General features: G+C 46.6%; 1 protein-coding gene across 5 annotated transcripts in view; it reads left to right on the plus strand.

Moving 5' to 3' along the window:
- FBLN2 (fibulin 2) overlaps positions 1–14,250 on the plus strand; it is a 123,041-nt gene that overhangs the window by 28,636 nt on the left and 80,155 nt on the right. For 4 of the 5 annotated variants that reach the window (XM_074602740.1, XM_074602743.1, XM_074602739.1 and 1 more), the window contains exon 2: positions 7,968–9,435. In XM_074602740.1, coding sequence (XP_074458841.1) covers positions 8,055–9,435 — 1,381 coding nt within the window. In that variant the 5' untranslated portion in view covers positions 7,968–8,054. Of the gene's footprint in view, positions 1–1,736; positions 1,873–7,967; positions 9,436–14,250 lie in introns of those variants that run through there. The other variant, XM_074602741.1, reaches the window with a different exon arrangement.

Raw genomic sequence — 14,250 nt, forward strand, 5'->3', positions numbered from 1 at the left:
AATAGGTAGATAGTATCCAGATGTGCTTCTATTTAATGCCCAGATGCTCCAACCAACTTGTTTCCCAACAACAGGAGCAGATCTCCTTAGGGCAGTGAGGTTCAAAGTGCTGGCAGGACTCATGCATAATAGAAGACTGGATTAAGAAAACAAACCGACCCAAAGCTTGAATCTGCTGCTTACAGAAAGTTGTAAGTAGTATTCTAGTCATTTCATTGAGGAGAGAAGGAATGGGGAGAGGGGATCACAGCGGGAGTGGGAATGGGATGCTCAGATTTTGCATGCCGCTGTCCTTGAGGTGGCAGCTGGATTTTCCCTTGGTGAGAGTCAGCAGCAGCCCTGCAGATATGCGAGCTCGATGAAACCCTGGGAAAAGGGCAGAGTATCCTGGAGTATCCTGGAGGAAGATTAGGGAAATAAAGGAGGAGAGAGAGAAATGTAATCCAGGACCTTGAAAGGATGCTTTTTGAGGAGCATGGTTCTGAGACTGTACAGGGGTGTGTTCTGTTTGAGTTGCTTACGGTTTCCCACAAAAAGTACCTAAATAATGAGGAGCATCGTGGAAACTTGGGATTTGTTTCTTCCTGAGAAGGGAGGAGTGCAGCTCTTCAATTAAATGAGAAAAAAATTCTTTCCTTCGCTCATCAGAGCAGCTTCTGGTGTTTACAGTGTTCGTCTGAGCCCAGAGCGTTGAACTGGTGCTGGCGATGGCACCTGGGGCAGGGCCGTCCCTGGAGCTGTGCTGCCACATCTCCTGAGGCCGTCTCCACGTGTGCGTGGCTGCTTGAGGGGCTGGGGGACACGGTCTGCCTGCCTGCTGCCAAAAGAGCTCTCTGCGCAAATTAGTTCATAACTTATGAGCTTTGACAAGTTTTTGTTGGCTGTGCCTTTGGGAAACGTTTTTGAATGGCTGTTGCTGAGTTTGCTTTAATCTTTTCCCAGATTTTTTTGGCTGTCGTGGAAATAGCCGGATTATTTAATTGTGTTTTTGAGGTGTGTATATAGTCACCTGAAACTTGGTGATGTAAAAAAAAAAAAGAAAAAGGGAAAGTGTATCAATAACAAACACGTTTATTTTCACTAAAAAGAAAGAGTCAGGCTCCTTCTGCAGGCGAGCTGCATGACGTTGGCCCCACTGCAAGTACAAGCTGAGCCTCCTGTGTGTGGACACCGTACTTGCATTGCCCTGAGGGAAACGGGATCTTAGTCGGTTTGTCAGTCTCTGTGGCAGCGAACTTGGCATGTCTCAGCTGCTCTAGTCCCCCTGTCCACGCACAGCCCCTTTGCTGAGCTCGCCATCGCCAGCATCTCGGAGCTGGGACGAGGACCAGCCACGTGCGCTGGGCGGGACGGCGTTTCTCTTCACCTCCTCTCCCCCATGTGGGTCGTTTCTCTCACTCCTCTGCAGCTGCCATCCTCCCACTGAGTCACTTTGTATCTGCTGCAGTGGTGACTCCCAATGACGCAGAATGTCAGTTTTCAGTGAGCCAAGTACCTGCCCTGATGTTTTGGGCTGGTCTGGGGCGAGGGGGAGGACTGACACAATAGATCCGAGACATGATTCTCCCCTCCTCAGCACTGCCCTGTCATTCACTTGGAAAAAGGCTGCCTTCACTCTCCAGGACTTCAAAAATGGCTTCAAAAGCTGCATATTCTGGAAGAATACATCCCAGAGCTGCCTGGTCACTATTGCTAATGCTTGGCTACTTCAGCTGAAATACCTCGGGTGATGCTTTTCCATTACTGCAGCGTGTCAGGTTCCTGTTTGGATTTGAGTGTGGGGAATGTCCTGGAGAGCGTCGGGAGCATCTCTGCCCAGGGGCGCTTCTGCTGGGAAGGGACGTCTTACTGGAGCCGCCCTTGGGAAACCGCGTGAGTTTTGATCCCGTGCTTCTTGCTCCTTGTCTGTCCCACTCTTGAGGTCTCTGTTGAATTAAGTAGTGATCCTCCAGACTCCCAAATGTCCATTTTTTAAGCTTTTCCCTGAAAAGGGGGTTAACGGTGACTGATTTCTTATTGAAAATAAAGCTGAGGAAAACCGTCTGCAAAAGCTATGACTTCTGAAAACAGGCTGATTTTGCCAAGAACTGGAGTGTTGACAACACTGAAGTGACTAAGCATCTCGTGCTTTACTTTTGATAAGAAAAAGCAGCTCATTGAATTTGGATTTATGCTGGGGTTTATCCTGCCCCTCTTCTCTTTCTCCCCAACCCAGGTGCCCCGAACGAGAAGGCCGGCTTCAGCTCACCTCCACTGTCATTAATTAGGAGGCAGCAATGACTGGCTCTGTGCACTGTATGTTGCATAAGAGCAGTAAAGGAAACCCTTCTCCACTTTTCATTCATCTGTCTGGTTACCTCCGCTCGCGAGATGGGCTGGGAGCAGCCAGCTGCAATCCCTTCCAGCGGCTGGTGAGATCACAAGTTTCCGGATTGAGAGGGTGTGAAAGGAAGAGCTAATCCACTGGCTGGCACAGCCGAGTCAGGAGTTACCCGGCTTAGGGGGTTTTGTGTTTTTCATACAGAAAAGATCTCTCACAGATTTCCATTTTCTCTCGCATTTAAAAGGGATTGTTTTTAAATTGATATTTCCTTCCGTCCCCTCCCTTCTTCCTCCCTTAGTCTAAACTATGACCGCAGCCATGTAAGAGCGGCTGGCAGCTGTAGCGGACCAGAGAGGTCTGGCTGCGGAGAAGTGCTAAAATACGCAGACTGGTGAAATCTGTTAGCCTTGTTGCTCAGCGTGGCTGTGCACATGCACTTCAGCCTGCTACTGTGCTTTTTGCCATGCTTTCACCAATGTGGTAGAGATTCAACATCGCAGACCAGGGCTGGGTTTGGTCCCTGGTCATGCACGGCCTGAGCCCAGAGAGCCAGGTTGGACTGGGTGGCACTGGGAGACCAGGAGAACCGCTCGTAGCAGCTCTGTGGGTTGGTGAACTTGCTTTGTGCGCAGGTGGTGGGCGCTACTGCTGCATTTGCTTTCCAGTGCATGGACAGACTTCGGTCTTTGTATGCATGAAACCTCGGTGTAGGTTGATGGACAAACTAAGTGACGACCCCCGCAGGGAGTGTGCTCCCAGTACCTGGCCCAGGAGGGATCGCACAGCTGTCTGCCGCCTTCCAGTTTCAGATCAGGCTTGCATCTGGCCCTGCACGCTGTTCTCAAGGAGAAGATGTATATCAAAACAGCTTTTCTATTTTTACCATTCTTGCGAAAGGCAATTCAGTGAGGAACTGAGAGGTAGGATCGGGAAAAGAACTGTTCTATCTAAACCTGTTTGCAGGGGTCTGCAGCTGGTTAAATCACAGGTACGTCTTCAAAGCTGGAAGGCAGTGGGTTCTCATGCAGGTGGTGTCCTCTGCAGCGGGCTGAATTTATTCTATTTATTGCTTGTTGTTTATAAATGGCTGCCTCTTTTTATTCAGTGAGCATTTGAAAGAATGCTCTTGATCCTGCAGTCTCTCTTCCACACGTGCACACCTTCTGCGCTTATTCTGCCGTCTCTGGGGCAACCTTCACGCAGAAAGATGGTGTTTGTGTGAAGTCTTTGAAGGAAAGTGCCTCCTGTCACCTCTGCTTACCTAGAATAAGCTTTCTGGTTCAGCGCTGAAATGAAAACATCTGGAAAAAGAATCTCCCAATAAAATACGCCTCTTAATTTAAAGAAGTTGCACATTTTAAATGTGTAGCTCTTCTGTGGGAACACACTGGTTTCATCAACATTTTCAAGTAATACAGCTGAACTGTTTTAATCAAGTCAACATTCTTCCTTTCGACTTTATGTTATGGCTTTGATTGAAGTAAATTACTCAGAGTATATTGTTTTGCAAAAATGTCAGAATTTATAACTTTTTGGCCCCAAACTGAATTGAAGTAAGCATTTTGAAATCTTGTTTTGTTCTACCCGCTTCCCCTGCCAGGAGACAGGAATATGATGTTTTTCAGCCAGCGCTAGTTATAATTTTGATGGTTGCTGCTGTTAGCCTTGGATGTCCTGTCACACAGATACTGGTTTCATCTGCAATGTGAACCATTCTCCTTTCCTTTTCCTTGAAGACGTGTGCCTGTAGTTCATGTTCATTTGGACTTTTACTTTTTTTAAGCTGGTTTTCCACAAAGGGTCTTTGCTTTGCCTTTCCTAGGAATTGTTTTTAAAGAAGGAATTGAGGAATAATGAACTCTTTTGTAGTCTGACCATCCTCTATTTACTGCTGATTTACCTCTCAGGTTTACTTCTGTTGACTTTGAGGGACTTAGTCCTAATCCAGAGCATTGACCCTCCCTTGCATGGGCGCTCGTGCTTTCTCAGGACGCACTGTGCGCACATGACTCGCAACAGCTACTTTAATAGTGGCCCAGTACGACCCACTAAAGCCAACAGGGTCAGGACCTGAACCAGAGGAGAGCGGGAGATGCAGCGCAGCAGGTTTGGAAACTCCACAAAGGACACAGATTGAAGCCTTCTGGGTCATGAAGCAATGCACGAGGACTGGGCTGACACTGGGGTTACCGTGCTGTAGAGCTCTGTAAAGCTTTCAACAGCGACTTTGAAAGACCTTTATTTTAGGTGCGAAGGGCTTAATTTGCTGTGACATCTCACCCAACTGAGCAGCAAAAGTCAATGACATTGGTAAGAGTGGGGAAAGGACAGAGTTGAGAGTAAAAAGACACAATTCTTATTTAGCTGAAGCCGTTGCGTATTGTCCCAGTTGTGTAAAAGGACATTAAAGAAAGCATTAAAATAGTTAATGGAAACAAATTATTGCAATAATATCTACTGATATTAAATTCCCCTATCCTCCAGAGAGAGTGCATTTTTTACCCTCTTGGTATAGACACCTTTATTTCACAGCTCCCGCTTTTGATGCCATTACCAAGTAATTAGCAGCTGTCTCCAGAGCATTGTTTCAGCCCTGGGGAAGGGCATAGATCCAGAGGCAGTTGCACATCAGCTGCGTGGGCTGGCAAGAGCACACACACTCTGTTTGGAGGGATGCGTTTTCTCAGTGGGGCTCAATAGTCATGTCTGTGCGCTTCACTCAAAGCTGTTTTTTCTGTGTGCCTGAAGTAGAGACTGTTTCTTTGATATGCAAGTTTATGGGTTGGTGGGGGGGGCGGGGGGAGCGCTGGGTGTGGGGAACAGATGGAGAAAAGCACGGGGAAAATGCAGTGGTTTAAAGGAATAAAAAGAGATACTTTTGTTGGAATCATTACACCAGAAACAAGGTGCCTCTGATGAAGGAAAGTGAGCCTGAGGATAGGGAAGATTGCGGTGTCGCTGACAGAAAAAGGGTTTATAAGCATTTCAGCCTTATCAGTTTGAGGTTGCTAGCTTGAGAAGCCAAATGTTGCGGGATGTGGAAATGATCAAAAGAGAAAGGCTACAGAGGGACTGAGTAAGGCATTGAGCAGAAAGTGTGAGAGGCGGGGGGCAGGGACAGGGCTCGTGGGACAGGGGCCACGAGCTCTCCGTGGGCGAGAGGCAAAGGAGCAAGGAGAGGAACAGAGGAAAAACTGGAGGTGACCTGGATGAGCAAACAAACCCTTGGACAGAAAGGGGGTGCAGACGAGGAGGGGAGGAGGTAACCGTACAGGGCAAGGCAGTCGAGCAGCTCCTTTCACGACAACAGGGCTGTCCCACGATAAACTCTCAGCTGTGCATGAACTTCTAGACGTGCTAGTTATAAAGTGTGACTGCCTTTCTGCTTCTTGCTTCGCGATACGAGGTAATTTGGGGGTTTCTTGCTGGGAGTTCAAGTTTATGCCCGAGAAGCGAGTTCTTGTTTTGGGAAACCTGAATGCACAAGCAGGGCAGGCAAACACTGTTCACGGGGTGTCCTCCTCCCATTGTCACGTTTACCCGATGGGTTGTGCTGCACCAGGGCAGCAGGACTTGACTGTGGGCAGCTGCTGTTTGGATATGAAGTGGGTCCCCTTTACATGGCCCACAGGTGCTGATTACCAAGGCAATGCTGGGCACACAGAGGCTGGCCAGACCTGGGGCTGTGACGCCCAAACAGCCTGTATCGGTGTCCCGGGGCTTTCTGAGCCTGGGAGGCACGGAAGTGGAAGAGGGAGGCGCAGGCAAGGGCAGCGCTCAGCGGCCACCAGCAGTGCTCTGGCAAGCGCAGAGTTTGACCAAGGGACTTACATGCGCTGAAGCATTAAAGCCAGGAGGTACCACTGGGAGGGGACGGTGACAAAATCCTGCTGTGGGACCCTTACAGAAGCAGCTTATTTTTAATTGTCCTTCCTTTCATTATTTCCCAGCTAATGCTGTGTAATAATTACGAATTTGGATTACCTGGAAAAGCTGCTGAAAGTAGGATAAATTATTAATTCCCAGGCTGGAGTCTGAAGAATTAATTTCAGCATCACATCTTGAAAATTCTCCTTCATACAAAATATCCTAGTTTTGAGAGCAGTTCTGAAAAAGCGAGATTCTTCCAAGCCATTATTATACTCTCTGACAATTTTATTTTTCCTTCAGTCGGTATCCTTTAGCACACTCAACTGATGTACTCAAATTAGTAGTAGAAAACCTACGTTTGTAAGAATTATATCTCTGTACAACGTACTGAAGTAATTCAAATTCCAGGGCAGAACTATGGAAATTCTTAGCACAGTTTGTCCGTATCTTATCAGAACAGGCACGCTTTTCCCACGGCCTGGCCGCTTGCCAGCAGTGCCGAAGCAGACTCGTTGGAAGCCCAGTTTGAATGGGAGAAGTAATCTTTCTGAATGAATTCTCTGGCAGGATTCCTGTTGCGTGTGTGGTTTATTGTTCTTGGTGATGTGACTACATTTTACCCCCTAGATAAATGTGTTAGGGTCTTTATTTTTTTGATGATGGGAGGGGTTCTGGAAAAATCATCACATCGCTAATTCTATAAAATTCTATAGGCAAACATTCTTCTGTTTTAACTACTTTTCTATGTTGATCGTGTAGCTCTTTGAGCATGCTTTTGATCTAAAGGACAACAGCTGATTTACTTTTAAACTGTTCTGTGGTCAAGGGGTTTCGTAATTAAAAAGCAAGCAACTTTTATTTTCCTCAGTGCATTTTAACAAAGTGTTATTATGCGAATTCTCTTGTATATATACCTATATATTCTGCTCATAGCGTAGTAATTCACTATAAACTCTAAGTGGTGTGTCTTCAGTTGGTGTAAACCTCCTCTGGATATACAGCTGTAACTCCAGTGAAGTCAGAGTGGATCCCTCTGTGCGCTACAGGCCTGCTGTGGAGCTGTGCCAACTTCTGTGAGCTGAGGATCCGGCCTCTAATATGTATTACAGGATAGCTAATATGATGTTTAACCACACAGTAACCGCAGTATACAAAGAAGTTCTATTTTAGCACTGCTGGGGCAAAAAAAGAGCTGTTAATGCCGAAGACCGAAGTGCAAAAGATTGCTACGTGAGGGAAGGAGGCAGAAAAAAACTCCTCTTACTTTGAGTTAACATGTGTACAGGCAAATTCTCACGTCTCAAGGCTAAGTTTTGTCTAAGAAAGATCTTTAAGGTTTGGGTCTTTGTAATTAAAACATAAAGAATAATTATCTTAAACTTACATCTGCAGAGGAAGAACGGTGTATTTACTTCTTATCTGCCAAAAAATCTCTCTCTTTTTAGCTAGAAAGATTAACAAAAAGCCATTGAAGTATAAAGGCCTTTTTTAAATTTAAATATGTGTACATTTTGTGCACAGATTGAAGAGAGAGCAGTCACAACCTTTTTTTCTTTTTCTTTCTGTCTGTCTTTCTTTTTCAGAATGGGGGATGGGGTGGGGGGGAAGCATGCAGCTCCAAACTTAGTGCCTACAATGCTTGGAAGACATTATGATTCATTTCATACTTAGGTTTCCAGATGTTGGATTTTGTCCCAACTTTTAAAGACCTCTAATGTTTAACAGGATATGTGCCGAGTATAGTCTTTAACAGAGTTTTCTTTCATAACTCTAGGATCTATGAGAAAAGGTAACTCGGGAAAACACTGAAGATTCAGAGCTGAATCTACAGCCTTCTAGGAAAAAAAAACCCCAACATTAAATGTGCAAGTTTGGAGTGAAGCTATATTTGTTTGGGAAGACTATGGATAGATACTGGAGCTGGCAGCTGAGCTGTTTGAATGCCATCCTCCTTGTGCTGCTGTGGACCGGCATTTCGTGTGCGCAGAGGGACTGCACGGGTGCGGAGTGCCAGCCCCTGGACAACTGCATCGAGGACGTGCTGGAGCCTGGCGAGTGCTGTGCCACATGTCTGCAGCACGGCTGCACGTGCGAAGGCTACCAGTACTATGACTGCGTCAACGTGGGCTTTATCAATGGCAAAGTACCCGAAGGGCAGTCTTACTTTGTGGACTTTGGAAGCACTGAGTGCTCGTGCCCTAAGGGAGGAGGCAAGATCAGCTGCCAGTTCATGCTGTGCCCGGAGCTGCCCCCAAACTGCATTGATGCGGTGGTGCCAGCTGATGGCTGTCCTCAGTGTGGGAGAATAGGTTGCCTCCACGAGGGCCAGAAGTACGTGGCGGGGCACACTTTCCACATGCCCCCCTGCAAGGTTTGCCATTGCCCAAACGCTGGCGGTGAGCTGATGTGCTACCAGCTTCCAGACTGTAATGCTTTCGCCTTAAACACTGCAAGTCCAATAGATGCTGAAGACAGCGAACCAGAGAGGCACTACGATGATCCGTACAGCTACGACCAGGAGGCACCAGAAGGAGACAACACCCAGGTGGAGTCTCCAAAAAAATACAGGAGTTATTCATCCCACCTAGAGCAAGAGAGCATCAGCCAAGAGCAGAGCGAGGATTATGACTACCTACCAGCCAGCATTGCTCCTTCAGCTTTGGCTCCAGCCGATCCATACACCGAGGAAACGGCTGCGCCACTCACCACACCAGTGGCTATGGTCCCCTCTGAAATGCGCAGTGCCACAGAAAGAAGTGAGCGAAAGAGGGTGCCTCGCACCACTGCAGCGTCCCTCCAGCAAGTGATGCATAAGGAAGCACCGGTAACCACAAGTGCTCCTCCGGAGCACACAACGGCCACCACTGAGACACCCAAGCATCTGGAGGAATTGGAGAGAAGACCAAAGGGGATGCAAGGGGACAAAGAGAGGCATGAGCAAGAAAGAGTCCCCCACTCTAAAATAAAAAAGCATGCCAGAAAAGAAGACCCAGGGAACAGCATGTATGTAGGCTTTAAAGAGGTGAATTTAACGGAGCCGAGTTGGTCAAAATCTTCCCATGAAACGCAGGAGGGAAATGCTTTCCCCAAGGTAAAGTTCAGCGCAACTACCTCTCCTCCTGTTGCTCTAAAGGAAGACCGTAGTCAGTCATCCCAAAAGCAGTCACAGACGCTTTATCGTTACCATCCCGAAGAAGATGGGGACCCCAACTCTATTCACGCTAACCCCAGGTTACCAGAAGGTAAGGACTACTTCCAGTGTAGATGTCTGGAGAACATTTCCTCATAGTAACGTTGGTGCGTATCCACTCTTCTTTCCTTCTTACTGCTCCACATGGGCATGAAGTCAAGCAAACCTCCACTTACCTTCTTTCATCTCTTTCATGAGGTGGTTTGTGTTTCCTTTGACATAATAGATACCATTTCACTATTGCCTGCCTTGCTTTGATTTTGCAAACTGTGGATGGTGTTTTCTGTTTTTTTAACTTTCTTTCAGATGAGGGTTTTTTAAACTCCGACCTTTTCCTTCCATTACTTGCTTCTAATTTCTAATGTGATGTTAGAGAAACATCTTGCTCTACACAAAAGGATTTAATTAGTTATCTGCTCGGATCCTCCAGTTACCAACTGAATGTAATCACATTTGTAGCTTTTGTCTTTTGCTGGGGAGGAAGTGAAACAGTTGTGCTTCTACTACAAAAATATTTACAGCACTTGTTGTAATATTTATCCTATGGCTGAAAGGCTGTCTAAGCTCGTTAGTACAAGAATGTGATAGATACACTGAAATAGCCCTGAGGACTAGTCGGGAGAAAAAGGACTGCCTCTTGCTTTGTGTTTTTTGGGGGCTGGAAGTTTATGATGTTTATGATCAACTGTGGCAAGTGTACGTAATTCCTCTCTGCCTCTGGATTCCTCTTGACATCTGCAATGAATGTTGATTATACGCTTTATGCAATGCTCATTACTGTAATGAATGCAAACTTCATCGCTATAAATTAGCACACGCACAGCTCATATTTCCAATTCATTTTTCATCAAATCAAGAGTAATATCTCCTTTTTCAAGATGTGGCACAAAATGTTCTCGTGAGAGTCAGATGTATAATACTTGCAGCCTGAGTAGAGAAATACTGATTACTCCCTAGACGGTGATATTTCTTCCTGGGTTATCTGGGTAACCCTTAAACATCTTGAGCTGCCTAGGCTATCAACTCAAGAAGTTCAAGGGAGAGAGGAGGAGAGCAGGTTTGGAGCTGATACTCTAGTCCCAACACAAACAGCACCTCATGACTGTTTACCAACCAAAAGATGTAGGAGATGCGTGAATGGAGATGGTAGCCTTTGTCTTCCACTTACGTTTTTATTGTGAATGTTGACCTCACAATTAGCGATAGGAGCTACAATCTGAGTCAGACTTCTCGATTTCACCAAAACAATGCTCTAGCAACCAGTGTTACCTGAAGAATCTCACTGCATTGTAGGAGTAAGCCAGGTAGCAGTGTTTGAACACAATGCTTTGAAATGAGAAGATGTCAGCTGAGCACACATACCATCCAGGGCCATGCCATTAGGAAGTGCAGGCTTTCAAAAGCAATGCAGATGGTTAACGTGCTCCAAGCCTTACCTCTGTGCCACCTTCTCTTCACAGATGCTTGTTGTATTTTACTTCCAGCTCCTTTCCTTACCTGAAAGATGAATCAAACAGGGGTGGCTGGCTGATTATCCTAGGGAAGCAATGAACTGATTCCAGCCTTCCAGTTTGTGTAACCTGAATAAGAGGATCTGTCCATAATATCTTCATCTGCTCTGTGCAAATGCAAGTGGCAAAAAGCATCTGCCTACATAGTGCACTGTGTTCATCTGTAGTCTGATTTTACGCTGCTTAGTGTTGCTGTGCAGCTTAAGCACAAAGCTCTTCCCTTATATTTGTTGGCAGCCTGCCACAAAATCTGACCTGAGCCGTGCACTGAGGCTGTGCAATACATGGGTCTGAGTTAGGACTAATATGCAATAACCTGTTTTCTGATGGAACTTAAAAACAATCTGTTTAAAATTAAATTGCCTTTTTATATATATTTTTTTTTTCTCAAAAAGGAAAGATGTCTGAACCATCCTGAAATTTTCAATGAGAAGTTTTAAGAAAGCCCATTGGTGTGAAAGTGTTTAGCAGCAGAGGTAACTACTATGTTTTAGAGTCTCCTTGGGTGATTTCCAGTCTGTGATTCCTGGGAGCTGCGTGGCTGAGACAGGTCTGGTTGGGGTCTGGATTAGGTCAGGATGCCTGTTGGATAGGAGGAAAATGTCATGGATGGATGTCACGTCAGGCATGAATTGTCTAGCCTACAGAAGCAGGCTTGGAAATCACTGGGTGCCATTTTTGCCTTAGCTGAATTGTATACATATAAATAATTTCCTTTAAATAGTATAGAAGTAGAAATGGAAGTAAGTAGCTCTGGGGAGCACGGGACTCTCTGGCTGTAGACAATGCAGCTCTGAGGTTCTCTGGCCCATGGAGTTGCTGCACGTCCTGTGAGCGAGTGCCAGTGTCATTGTACCACGTGAATGTGAATCACCCTGCAGCCGCCGGCAAGCGTGGCCTGGCCAGGCAGCCCCAGTCCACTCCATCATTCCCATTAGGGATAGTTGGTGGAAGCAGATCTGTACAGGCCGTAAAGGAATTACAGAACCTTATCCAAAAATGAGACATCTCCCTTGACATGGCTAGCACCAGCACTCATGCCTAGGGACTGCTGGGTTTTCACTTGTGTTGTGTTGTTGTTGTTTTAATCGATGTGGTTGTGACTCATGTGAGTAGATCCATATGTCTCAAGTAATAAAACACATACATCTTCTGTCTCTTTGGTGACTCCTGAGGCAGTGATAGAGGGTGAGCGAAGGTATTAGTCAGACTTGAAAGAAAAATTAATTTTGCCTTCAGCTATAGAATGAAAACATAAATTTTGTACGTGTATTTCTAACAAAATGGCAAAATCTACCAGAATTGCCATATAACTTCTTTTCTCGCCTCAAGAATCAGCAGCATGATATAAACTGCATCAATCCCTTAATTTTTGAAACCTGCGAGGCCATTTCGTTGTTGCCTGATGAGGCTGCCACTCTCGCAGCAGGGTGACGCCGCACTTCTGGATGCAGTCGGGCTTTTCTGAGCCTGAGGCTGTACATGGGCAGCCCCGAAACAGCGTTCAGGTCCCGTCCAGCTCTTTGGGGTGCCATGTGAGCCAGCCCTCGAGCAGGCACCAAGTCGCTCCTGTCCCAAAACAAGTAGGTGCTCCCACAGCACTGCCTGCACCCTGCCCTGCCCGTGGGCTCCTAGAAGCACAGGTTTTGTCCGCCCGGCTCTCAGCAGGGTGCTGTGGGGTGCTGAGGTGGTTGCTTACAGCTTGGGGAGGGTGTCTTGGCCGCTGGGCACGCTGTGTGATTGCAGAGGGTCACAGTGCGCGGAGAAGGCAGATGCAGCCCGGGGGGCTGGAAGTGGCTGTGCCTTTCCGGCAGTGGCTGTCTTGGAGAGGGGGGCTGGGTTAGGGGATTGTTTGGGGGTTTTGTACTTAATTGAATTTTCCTGCTTTTCTCATCAGTCTGTGTATGTGGATGGATTTTCTTTATTTTGGGTTTTTCCTTCCTTGAAATCATCAATGCGGTTATTTACATTTCATTTAATTGCTTTTTTTTTCTGGAAATAGAAAATTATCTAGGTTCCTGAGTCACTGAGAGATACGTTTTTGTGACTGTAGGGACATTCTAGATATTTATTTTTTTTTTTTTAGTCTTTCGCCAGAGTTTAGAAAAGTATAGGAGGCTTCACAGAAACATTTGCTGCCACTAAAAATTCAGCCCAAGTTAGATGGCTATTGCATTTGTTCTTCCTATTAGCTACATCCTGGCACCAGGACTCAGCTGTGGTTGGATCCCTGATGCCTTTGGTTAAAAACTTGGCTTCATTACTTATATTTTATGTATCTCACTTTGGTTTTATATGTAGCTGAGTTTTCATCTCCCAAATCTCTTATGCCTCATATGTAATCTAATGGTGGGAACAACGTGGAGTACTTTGGCGCTCAGAAAAGGTTAGTTTTGTGTTTCAGTTCTCTTTCTCCTGTTGCGCTTTGTTTTTCATCTGTGTCTCAGGACGACCCTGTGAGGCTGGGACATGCTGCTTCCCTTCTCACCGTGGCGTGGGCTGAGCCTCGGGAGAGGAGGCTGCCCTGGGGTATGTGCTGAGCTGTGCCCGGCCCGGGGACGGAAAGAACTCAGCACCTAAAAAGCTGCTGTTAGACACAAGCACATACAACGAGATGTAATACTGTACTGTATTTCGCAGCAGCCCCCTAAGATGATCTGTTTAGCATCTTTGCTTGTGGCCTCCAGTGAATTGCCATTTGTTTTGGCAATTTTTTCCCCCCTCTCCTTTTCTGGCTGCTCTGAGCTTTTCTGAAGCAGCCATTTTGCTGATTATCCGGGTGCCGTGTGAGGCCAGGCCCACGCTGGTGGCTCTCCGGGGCAGCATGGCCCCCAGGGAGGACATGGGTGCTGCTGCAGTCACAGACATGGGCCCTGGTGCAAACCCACTGGTAAGATGGTGACTGTGGGGAGCTGGTTTCTCCGTTTGCAAGGTGGGAAGCGCGGCCCCAGCTCGGCAGGGCTGCGTGAGCCCAGGGAATGCTCTTCTGTCTCCGATGGGGGCGGCTGCTGCCGCTCAGGGGTCTCTGGCCCGCTCTGCTCTGGGCCAGCCCTGGCCATCCCTGCTGTGGAAACGTTTGTCTTCTGCTCCGTGTGTACGAGTGCACTTTTCATAGGTCCTGAATATGGACTAAAGAGCAACTTTCTTCAGCAAAATACAGACCTATTGAAGTTTCTGTGGCAAATGCTAATTACTGCATTCCTAAAGGAACTGTAAGTGTATAGTAGAGGTAATTACTCCGCTGCAAAAGTGTAAATTAAGTACATTCACCAAGGGAAGGGATGAGATTGATGGAGACTATTCTCTTTATACAGTCTCTTTCCAAACATTGATCTTATCCTGTCACTTACTGCAAG

Source organism: Larus michahellis, chromosome 10 (genome assembly GCF_964199755.1).
Source record: "Larus michahellis chromosome 10, bLarMic1.1, whole genome shotgun sequence".
Lineage (NCBI taxonomy): Eukaryota > Metazoa > Chordata > Aves > Charadriiformes > Laridae > Larus > Larus michahellis.